General features: G+C 40.7%; 1 protein-coding gene and 1 pseudogene across 1 annotated transcript; both read left to right on the top strand.

Moving 5' to 3' along the window:
• Positions 1–1,216: 1,216 nt before the first annotated feature.
• Positions 1,217–2,546, top strand: LOC125185269 (short-chain dehydrogenase reductase 2a-like). The gene is made up of 2 exons (XM_048081779.2): positions 1,217–1,329; positions 1,649–2,546. Exons 1-2 carry the CDS (start codon positions 1,250–1,252, stop codon positions 2,463–2,465), a joined length of 897 nt encoding a protein of 298 aa, XP_047937736.1. The 5' UTR covers positions 1,217–1,249; the 3' UTR covers positions 2,466–2,546.
• A 6,964-nt stretch (positions 2,547–9,510) lies between these two features.
• Positions 9,511–11,072, top strand: LOC148933419 (uncharacterized; annotated as a pseudogene).
• The last annotated feature ends 908 nt before the right edge of the window (positions 11,073–11,980 follow it).

Genomic DNA, 11,980 nt, shown 5'->3' with positions numbered 1-11,980 from the left:
TTCTCCATGAGTAGCATGGCCATTTTTCAAATATTTGATTTGCTTAGTCTACAATTGGCTTTCTTGATTAAGTGCATAAACACAAATAAGCAAATCCAATAGTTGATCAGGCTGTCCCTGTTATCGTGTTTCTTGCTGCCATACAATATAATTAAATTTGACATTAAATTAAGATTGTCTTAATCATGATAATTGATAGAGCTAGGTGATGTCAATGGAAATGATAATTAGCAAATCGTTCACATTACCAAGTACTCCCCTCCGTTTCGCCATAATTGAATCGTTTCTTTTTGACACAAAGTTTTAGAAAAAAATATTTATTTTGTTAAATGGAGGAAAAGAAAAATACCAAGAGAGAAAAAAATAGAGAAAATAAAGTAGAAAAGAGCAAGAGAGAGAATGAAATAGGAAACAAAAAGTGAGTTAATTGCAGCAAGATCTGCCCCTCCGTTACCAACTGCGCTGCCCCTACGGGCAAAAAAAGGTGAGTTAATTGTTATCATATAGGGAAGTGACTCAACTACGAAAAAACTTCCCAAAATGGAAAAACGACTCAACTACGGTAGAACAAAAGGAGTACAAATTTACTCCACATATTGTGGGATGCATGCCCGAATTTATTGATTTCCTACTTTTGGTTTGATAAAATTCAGGTTTATCTCATACTAGTATTTTTTTAAAATTTTAATGTTAAATCATGAAGTTTCAAAAAATTTCAATTATCCTATTTGATCAAATTTTGTGCTATTATCTTTGGGCTCAGAACTATGATGTTTGTCATCTACGTCGTCACATTAGTACATATTTACGTGACTATTTATTGACGACAAAATTTTTTTACACGTGTACTCTAATTTATCATCAAATTTGCATCCAAAACAAAAAGTTACCTGTGATAATTAAGAAAGTTTTGAAACTTTTTGATAATTAATTTTGTAAGATAAACTTCGTGAGTTTATAGCACCCATTTTAGTTCACTAGTACTAGTATTATTCATATGTAGTAATTTTGTTTAAGAAAAATAGCAAAGAAAATGGTGAAAGCAAAGAAAAGAGTATCTAGAAAATCATACACTAAATATGAAAAGTTCCAAAATGAAAATACATGCTACTTTACAAATCAAGGGAGTCAAAAGTAGATAGTATTTTTATAATAGAGTCATGATTAGATAAATCTATAAAAATGCATCCATTTCTAACTAAATTCTCTCACTCAAATAACTTTCTCAACGCTCTTCCTCCTAGATCCAATGCCGGCGGCACAACTTCTTTCGGAGACTCACTTTCCGGCAGTCAACGGCAAAGAAACCGCCTCTCCCTCCTTCAAAAGGTACCTACATTTCCATCACAAATTCAATCCAGATTAATTAATGCGTATACAAAAACTTCCAATAATTTAACTTCCTACTAAATTGCCATAAAAGCCATAAAGTTTGTTCAATTTCTAACCAATCTTGCAAATTTTAAAAATAAGAAATTAATACTTTCATCTGTCTTTTAAGAACAGAAAATCTTTCTTTTGGTCCATCCCAAAAAAATTAGAAACTTCCAATTTAAAAAATTTTCTTTTTTTTTGGTCGGACACACTTTTCTTTTTATCTGTCTTGCTTTACTAATTTTGCAATTAAAAATTGTGTCCTTTCATAAAGATTGGATGGAAAGATTGCAATCGTGACGGGCGGTGCAAGGGGCATCGGCGAGGAGACCGCGAGGCTCTTCGCCGAGCACGGCGCCCGGGTGGTGATCGCGGACGTGGAGGACGTGCTCGGCCGCTCAGTGGCGGCCTCGCTTGCCCCCGGCGCGACGTACGTCCACTGCGATGTCGCGTCCGAGGCCGACATTGAGCGCCTGGTGGCCTCGACCGTGGCCGCGCACGGCGGCCTGGACGTCCTGTTCAGCAACGCGGGCATCCTGGGCGACCAGGCGCGGCGCAAGAGCGTCCTCGACTTCGACGCGGCCGAGTTCGACCGCGTGATGGCGGTCAACGCGCGGGCCGCGGCGCTGGGAATGAAGCACGCGGCCCGCGCCATGATCGGCCGCGTCGGAGGAGGACGAGGGGGATGCATCATCTGCACGGCGAGCGTGGCCGGGGTTGCCGGGGGGATGGGGCCGTACGCGTACACGGCGTCGAAGCACGCGGTGGTGGGGCTGGTGAAGAACGCGGCGTGCGAGCTGGGGAAGTATGGGATAAGGGTGAATTGCATATCGCCGTTTGGGGTGGCGACGAGCATGCTGGTGAATGCGTGGAGGGAGGAGGGAGGAGGAGAAGTGATCAGCGAGGTGGAGGTGGAGAAGATGGAGGAGTTTGTGAGGGGGCTGGCAAATTTGAAGGGGGCGACGCTGAGGGCGAGGGATGTGGCGGAGGCGGCGCTGTTTTTGGCGAGCGATGAGTCCAAGTATATCAGCGGCCATAATCTAGTGGTGGACGGCGGCGTTACCACCTCTACTAATTGTGTCGGATTGTAGGAGATTTTACTTGTGGTGTTTCCAAAATGATTTTTGGGTTTAATTATCAATCAATCACATCTTAAATTGATTCATTTCTAATTAATTTGTTCAACCTTATTGTCATACATACTCATGTACACAACTTAAACCTTATTAGAGTTCTTAGACGGTGATCAGGAGAGGACTAAGGGGCTTCTTGGTACGATGGAATGGAATGGTGGAATGGAATGTGATTCCTACTTCCATTCTATTCATTTGATTGGTGTGATGGAATGAATGAGTAAATGGATGAAAATGCAAAGGAAATCCAGGAAATTGACATTTCATTCCTATATTCATTCCATTCCAACCTCCATTTCATTCCACCCTCATTCCATTCATTGATGATATGAACGATTGGAAAGTCTCTCTTTATATAGAGGTTTCTACGAGCCAAAATAGGCAACTACTACTACACATCCATTACATATCAGTTAGGAGAGATGTTTTTCCTCAAATATAGTATCTTTCTATATTGATCTACGATCTCCAATACTCAATTTGCCAAGAACCTCGTTAAAACATCTTCAGTTTACACGAACAAAAGGGGTTTTGATAGTTCCATCTTCAAACTTTTTTCATTAAGAACAGTCAATCAGTCTTCCAATGTTTCATTCTTTTGTGATGGACTGACTTCTATGCAGTTCTAATGGCCGCCTTATTGTTACAGAACAATTTACTTTTATGAGTTGAGGAAATTTTGTCTGTGTCATTGGTCTTCATAGCCACAAAAAATTGTTTTTGGTTCTGCCTCAAGCACTAGACAAGTCACAAGGTTACTATCTTTAGTTTCTTACTTGTCCATGTAACCAACTTCCCTTCAATAAATGTAAATTACCTTGATGTAGAATTCCTATTAATAGGATTACTTGTCCAATCAACGCTTCTGCACTCATGAATCTCCAAGTGCTCTCATTTTTGGACTATAACGTTAGTATATCACATATCCTTTTAGATATCGAACAAATCTCAGTGCATATGATCTTTATGCACTATCCCTACCGCTTACGATATATCAGGTTAAATATGCGAGAGATTTATTAACTTTTTAACTAAATGTTGATATCATTCACTATAAGTTACCATATCCCTTCTTCAATTCTCAACCCATGGTTTACTATAATTGGAGTATTAACCCACTTACATCAAGTAGGCATGTTTTGGCTACAAGGTCAAACACATTATTTTTTGGTGTTGATCTCAGAACCTCAATCCCTAGGAAGAATTTTCAGTGACCCAAAACTTTCATATCAAATTATTGGAAAAGATTCTTTCTTATAATTTTAATATTTTTATCATAGTTTCATGTAATGATTTGTCGTTAACATAAAATAAAAGTGGCCGTGTTACCTCTTTTCTTAAGACACAAGTTGTTGACCAAGTTGCTTTGTTGAAATCCGTACTAGAGCAAGGCCTGATGTAATCTACCACCAAACTCTAGGGGATTGTTTCCACATGATATTTTCTTTAGTTGGCAGACTTGTCCATTAGCATATCCATCTGAGAATCATGGGGTGGTTGTATTTAGACTTTCTGGTCTTTTAGCCGAACTATTGGAATCGACCAACCGCGAATCAACGAAGAAATCGGCTAGCCCACGCCGATTTGAGGGCGCTGGCCGATGCGATGGCCGCCATTGTGGCGTGCCGATCGGCCAGCGCCCGATTTTCGTTTTTTTTTAAATTTTTTTTTTGAAAACCTATATATACGCGATATTAGTTTCATTTTCATTTGCACCACTTGTTTTAACGAGTTTTCTCTCTCTCTAAATTTTTGTACAAGAGCAATATCGAGCGATGGACAACAACAACGAGTTCAGTCCGGCGACGAGCGGATCTCAGACTCCCACGGTAACCGTGGGATCTGGATGGGGCCAGATGGGCGGGCAGATGGGCCCAGGGTTTAACGTCCCTTGGAAACAGTTGATGGAGATGATGGCGGGAGCGCAGGGGGGATGCCGTGGGGGATGCCGGGCGGGGGGCAGGCCAGCGGCGAGCAGGAAAAAACGGGGTGGGGAGGTATGCCCCAGATGCAGCAGCAGATGATGCAGCAGATGATGGGGATGATGTCGGTATGGCAGGGAGGGATGCAGCCCATTATGCATCCCGGGATGCAGGGGTCACCGGGGGGGACACGGTTTATCGTCCCTCTTTTGATTTTTTGACGGCTTCGTCTCACACGTCGACCCAAGTGGAGACGCAGTTCACTGGCGATGACCTTTTGTCATTGCATGAGATGGGGATCGATCTCGGAAAGTCGGACACTCCCGTTCCAGCGGGTCGGGGCACGCCGAAGAAGAAGAAGACCAAGGGGAAGGGCAAGGTGGTCGGCGAGTCGTCGCAGCCCGCTATTCACGACACCCCCACGCGGAGGAAGTGGATGGAGGATGAGTACGTCGGCGTGGCCAAGGCGTGGTTGTCGGTTTGCGACGATCCGCTGGTTGCGAACAACCAGCGGATGGTCAACATGTGGGCTAAGATTAGAGCAGCCTACAAGAGGAACTGCCCGCACGGAAAGGACTACAACGGGGAGGAGTGCCGGAAGGGGTGGGAACGCATCAAGGCCGCGGTCGGCCGATTTTTGGGGTTGTACACAAACGCCCTCCGCATGCTAACTAGTGGACAGACTGAGGAGGACGCCCGGAGGATAGCGGAGAGTCAGTTCCCCTTGTCGGGGACTTATAAGGAGTTCACCTTCTGGGAATGCTATCTGGTGCTGAAGGACTCCGAGAAGTTCCGGGCGGGGTGCGATGCTGGGTGGCCGAAGAAGCAGAGGCTGAACTATTCCGGCGATTACAGCGGCAGCAGCGGCGGATCCCACGACCTACCCCCGGATGCTGAGGAGTTTCCGTCCCCTCCATACTTTGCTCGTCGCACTCGCCCGGTTGGCCAAAAGCAGGCGCAACGGGCAGCGAGGGGAGGATCCCCCCTATCGCCCAAGGAGGTCATCTCGGCACCCCCTCCACGCGCGTATACCTTATTCTCGCATCAAAAAATGGAGGAACGGATGTACAAGGTCTTCCAAGAGTGGAGGGCCACAACTGACCCCACGGAGAAGAGGTTTCTTCAATCGATGCTCGAGAACATGCATGTGGATTTGGATGCCACGAGGGCACTGGTGGGGGGCTTAGACGCGGGCTCAGATACCCCGGGTGGCGGCGGCGAGGACGGCGGCGGTGGCGGCGACGACGATGAGGAGTAGAGAGCGGCGGGGCTCGTGTGTGGAAGCCCGTTTTTTTTAAAAAAAAAATCATGTATTTTTTTTATCTATGTACCTTTTTTTATTTAAATGAAATGAATGAATTTTCCCGTATATGTCTCGTAAATTTAATTCCGTAATTTATCGTAAATTTAATTCCGTAAATGTAGTTGTTTTTGAATTATTTTTATTGCGGCTAGCCTGTGGCTGGCCTTAGACTAACCTATTTGATTAAAATACTGATGTGGCAGGTGAAATTTTAGTACTGATAATGTGACGGAGAAAAAAGATGGCTAATCTGTGGCTGACCTATGACTGACCTATTGCCATAGGAGCTTAGTTTTCCTTAAAAAACATGTCAATCTTGGTTTGGCAATTGAGAGTAAGGCTTTTATTGTATTCACAATTATTTAATGTGGTTCCCAAATACTCTGCGATTGATTGATAATTATTTCACGAAAAAGTGTGTCATAATATAATACTTTGATAGTTATTTAACGAAAAAGCGTGTTATATACTCCCTCTGTCCCATTAAAAATGAAACGTTTTTCTTTTTTGTTTGTCTCATTAAAAATGAAACGTTTCCTAAAATGGAAACAACTCTATCTCTACTTTTTCATATCTCTTACTTTACTCTCTCCTCATCAACTCACAAAACAACACTACATAAAATCCCGTGCCGATTTCCAAATGTTTCATTTTAAGTGGGACGGAGGGAGTATAACATATTTATCTGTTAATTGCGAGGAAATCCCACGGCTACTTGCCAAGTAAGTCGCACATCAATCCATATAACATAAATGAAATAAAGCTACTCCATCCGTCCAAAAAAATTTAATCCTTTTACATATGTGGAAAATTAATAAAGTATGACAGAAGAAAAAGTTGATAAAGTAAAAGAGATATGAAGGAAGGTAATTAAAGTTAGAGATGAGAAAGAAAGGGTATAGTATGAAAGGAAAATTTTCTAATTTTTAGAAATAACAGTATTACTTTTTTATAGATATTCCAAAATGGTAAAATCAAATTATTTTTTATGAAGGGATGAATGTATTAAATTTGTTTCCAAATAATACTCCATACGTTACTTTATGTTAAATACTAGTATTGCATTTGTGTTAGCTGATGTTGTATTGGGGCCTAATATTTAAGGCTCTGAAAAGCCCAAAGCTCTACCAAATAAAATTATGCTTTAGACAAGGTAAATGAGGTATAACGATGCGACGTTGAAAGTGAGGCAATAATTATCACATTTTGAGGAGAGGGCGTCGTTTAGTTTCAGGCCAGAAATGAAATACGTGGATAAAATACGATTATAGAATAAATAATTAAATTATGGGCCATAGATTGGTAAACATATTTAAATTTAAAAAGCTGTACCACGGAGGACTTTGTTGAAAATGGAGAATTGATATCCGGAGATTTGGGAAAAACTTCATTGAAGAAGGAAGTAAAAACTGTGAAGAAGAAACTATCGAAACTGAGAGGATAAAACGTGTTTCACTATTGACTACATTGTGAAAAAATTACAGCAAATTGCAACTGAGAGCCTTATATATAGGCTAAGTAAAAGACCAACTAACTAATAAAAAGCTAACTAATTACATTTTATTTTTCTAATTTCAACACTCCCCCTCAAGATGGGAGCAAAACAAATGCAACCATCTTGCCAAGGAAATGAAGAAACCAACAAACAAAAAACATACAAAGTTCTCCTTGTAGGATAGTGATCTTAAAACTCCCTGTATCACATCAGCACCAGCAACGAGGACTTCAACTCTCCTTGCAAGTGATCTCAAAACTCCCCCTTAGTAGGGAATCCATCTTGAGCATCAAGACTTATCACAACAAATGGAACAACACCACATTGTAGGATCTCTGCAGTTTGAGCAGTAGCAAAAGCTGTGACAACAGATTTCCACCCTAATTTCAAACTTTGAATATGAATGAAGCAACAACACCATGAATAATGCAACAACACCATGAATGAAGCAACAAAACCATCCAGCTTGAGCAAACTTGCTGCAAAGCCAACAATTTGCCTCAAATCCTTGAGCATCATGACCAAGAACAATCACAACACCAATACGAACAACGCCGCATAGAAGCATAGCCTTTCCTCACCCAAACAAACAACAAATCTGGCAAACTGACTCCTCAATGAAGATCAAAAACACATCCACCAACCAAGCTTCGGTCATAGACGAGATTGAAGAAAAAGGTTTAGAAAAAACAGATTCACCCGAACAATCGGTGAACAACAAAACAATCATCCGACATACAATCGAAAAACCAGAGATAAATCTGAAAACATATTCAGATTCAACAATATATTTGAGAAAACATATTCTCAAAACGAAAAACTCAACCGATTTTGATCGGAGAGAGACAAACTTGGATCATACAAATCCAATGAATAAACGAAAACGAGACAGAAAACAGATCCGAAATTTCAGATCGACGGAAATTAACGCCGTAAAGAGAGAAAATAGAGAATGAGAAGCAAAAAACGAACCGATTCAAACATCTGAATTGAAAAATCAGAGAGATTTGAAGAGAGAAATTGAAAAACCTGGAGCACCGGTGAGAAATCGGAATCCGGTTAGAAGCTCGCGGAAGAAATACGAAAAAAAAAATAACCGATCCAATTTTAATAACAAACCCTAACTATGAAGATTCAAACGAAAAAAAAGGATAGAGGTAATCAGAGGAAAACAGAGGCGCAGCAATTGCGCTCTGATACCATGTTGAAAATGGAGAATTGATATCTGGAGATTTGGGAAAAACTCCATTGAAGAAGGAAGTAAAAACTGTGAAGAAGAAACTGTCGAAACCGAGAGGATAAAACGTGTTTCACTATTGACTACATTGTGAAAAAATTACAGCAAATTGCAACTAAGAGCCTTATATATAGGCTAAGTAAAAGACCAACTAACTAATAAAAAGCTAACTAATTACATTTTATTTTTCTAATTTCAACAGACTTGAATCAAAACCTTCGACCTCTTGATCAAACTCAAACACAATGATTTATGGGCCATAGATACGCATTGATAATTTATTGTTCTTGTTTTGTATAGTCCTTCAAATGAAATCACAGCCACAATGTAGAAAAAGGTTCCTAAATTCAATAAAATCAAACAATGGTAGGTGGGTAACTCCAATCGATCAGTCAAATTAAGAAGTTTTGAGAGAGAATTTCCATCGCAAAATACTCCCTCCGTCCCATAAAAATATAGGCAATGAATATGACACGTGAATTAAGATAAAATTAGTAAAGTAAGAGAGATGAGGTGAATGGTGGTAAAGTAAAAGAGGGGTTAATTCTATTTGTCTTCTAGGATACATAGGCCATTCCAAATTAATACTGGACTTTATTTAGCTTCCCTGTTTTGGAAAGACGCATGAGGATCATGCGTCACCCGTTAATGAAACGCATCAGATTTATGCGTTTTAGTGTAAGACGCATGACCGTCATGCGTCTTTTAATTTTTTATTTTTTTTTATTTTCCCTAAGACGCATAAGGAACATGCGTCTCTATTTTGAACATAAAACACGATAGACAGAGGCAGAATACCATTCTGCGAAAGATGAGAGAAAAAAAGGAGGCAACGCGATTTTGAGCCAATTTTCGGTGACTTCGTTAATTTTGCCGGCGATTTCTTCCATTTTGTCGTTATATTTAGGTAAGTTTATCTCTTACTCTTAATTATTGAATAAGATTGTTAGATTAGGTTGGTTTTCCCTGATTTATTAAATTAGGGTTTATAGGAAAACAAATTGTCCCTAATTTTTGTATTTGTTATATTTTCTTATGCAGAAATCATGCAAATATTTGTGAGTTTGTATTGGGGTGGTAAAATAGTTCAACTTCCACATTTGGGTATTTGTTATGATCCACCTCGGGCGAGAGGCTCCATTATATTGAATTCGTGCGTTTCGTATTCTGAATTAGTTGCAATGATATGTGGTGCAATGAGAATAGATATGAATCAACACGTCATTCAAATATCATGGAGACATTGTCTAGTCTTTGCATCCACTATGAGTTATATATTTACTGAGATTTACACTGATCAAAGTGTGGAGTTTATGTTCAACGATGCTCAAAATTCTACACGTTGTATTGAATTGTTTGTTGAGTATTCACCTGTGAGAAGTTCAGAAATCACACCAGCTGTTGACTATGGCGTTGTTGATTATGGTATTGGATCATCGGCGAGGGTTGAACATGTGAGCTCTGATCGTGATATGGGTGTTGCAGATGCTGTTAATGTTGGTGTTGGAATAAATAACGACTTAGATGTTGCAGATACCCTTGATGATAATACTCGCATTGTACGAGATAATGATGAACCATTGTCGCCAGTAACATCTGAGGCAGATGTCAGTCTAAGTGACGATTCTCCTGGTGATGCTTCTGATGATGAGAATGTAGTTTGTAAACCCGTTGTGCAAGGTGAACAACCACTTCCAAAATACGTTTCCAAGGGGATGAAACTCTTTCGCAAATTACCAAGTGATCCTTCTGAAGTACCCGATGAAGTTGGTAATGAACACAACATGTACTGGGATGAGAGACATCCATATCGGATTGCTATAGGAACAAAATTTGACTCCAAGCTGCATGTGAAGACGGCTATGACTATGTGGAGTTTGTGGCATCAAAGACAGTTTAAGGTCGTTGAGAGCAAGTTAAGAAGGTGGCATGCCGTATGCAAATTTCCAGCAGGAACGACAGAAGATGGGATAGCTATTATCAGCGAGACCGACGCTGAAAAAACGAATGAATGTTCGTGGGAAGTTTCTGTTACACAAAGGGCCCATGATGATCTTTGGAAAATTAGGAAGTGGGTGAGACGGCATACTTGTGAAGGTCATCGTGTGAATAGAGGACATGCTAACTTTTCATCAGCGATGATTGCTCTGTGTATACGACATCAAATACGAGAAGATGTTGCTTTCAAGGCCTCGAACATAAAAACCTATATTCATGAAAGATTCAATGTGGTAATCAGTTACAAGAAGGCATGGTGTGCACAGAGAAAGGCTTTAGAGATTATGAGAGGAATCATTCAGACAGTTACCAAGCTACATGCTTGAACTGCAGTCACAGAATCCACATACAATTGTTGAGTGGAAGCACAACGAGCTGTTGAGTCACGGACATAAAAAGGTGTTTAGTTATGTTTTCTGGGCATTTGGTGCTGCTATACATGCTTTTCAGCTGGCCCAACCGGTTTTAACAATTGACGGGACCCACCTCTGAGGAAGATTTAAAGGTAAATTGTTTGTTACTTGTGGTTTTGATGCTAACAAAAAATGCTTGCCTATTCCATATGCTGTTGTTGATGAGGAAACTGGCGACAGTTGGACATGGTTCTTGAAACTTGTAAGAATTCATGTGGTGAAATACCAGAGGGAGGTGTGTATCATATCGGATAGGCATAAAAGAATCTTCAAGGCTATGGATTCTGATGAATGGAAAAAGGAGCCGAAATGTCACCAACTAATATTTATCACATCGTCTTGATCCTCAAATGCATTTAGCCACATGAAAGGAACCTTACACCCAGTAGTGTCTGGTAGAATCAGTCCTCCTAACAAGATTAAGGCATGGATACGTGCCCTTTGGATGTAGACATAAGGAGGTAGGTCGTCACCCAAAGGTATCCTCGTTTGGTTGATCAGAGCGGTCATCAGCATACCGCCTTGCTTTGTCTCTGATACTGCATCGGGTATCCATCCCAACAAATCTCGGCACTTGCTGGGCCAATCGGTATATCTGGTATGATGGTCACGGCCTGTGAAAACACGACCGTCCGCTCTCAAGCTCCACAGGACTTGCACATCTTCTAGGGTGACTGTCGCCTCTCCAACCGGTAGATGGAAAGTATGTGTCTCCGGCCTCCAACGCTCAACCAAAGCAGTTATAAGCTCGTTGTCGACCTTCATCGACTTCCCACATTCGATCACGCCTCCAAAACCAAACATGTTAAGCCAATGCCTCACATTGGCATGTATATCCACATCCCATGTCTTACTTTCCGTCCGACGAACTTTGAAAATATGTGATGTGCCTTCCGTCAGTAGTTTATTTGATATGTGTTGTTTCTGAAGATATAGAACTGACGGATCTTCGGGTCCATATAACAATTGCCCTCTAGAACTTGAAGTTATCATCTAATCCTACAAGATATTAACAAAACAATAATTACAAACAAGAATCCACCCAATTTAACAACCCAATGTAAGGTGAATTCCTCGCATTAATTTCTGAATTTCGTCCATAAAT

This window comes from Salvia hispanica, chromosome 1 (genome assembly GCF_029641045.1).
Source record: "Salvia hispanica isolate PSC_SH4W2 chromosome 1, Shi_PSC_v1, whole genome shotgun sequence".
Taxonomy (NCBI): Eukaryota; Viridiplantae; Streptophyta; class Magnoliopsida; order Lamiales; family Lamiaceae; genus Salvia; species Salvia hispanica.
Note: the sequence above shows the minus strand (reverse complement) of the source record. Positions and strands in the feature narration are given on the sequence as shown.

What these genes read in the sequence shown, in the direction of transcription:
- LOC125185269 (XM_048081779.2), top strand. Translation starts at nt 1,250, where the DNA reads ATGCCGGCGGCACAACTTCTTTCGGAGACTCACTTTCCGGCAGTCAAC. An exon ending in GCCTCTCCCTCCTTCAAAAG is followed by an intron (nt 1,330 to 1,648) that starts GTACCTACATTT and finishes CCTTTCATAAAG; the next exon opens with ATTGGATGGAAAGATTGCAA.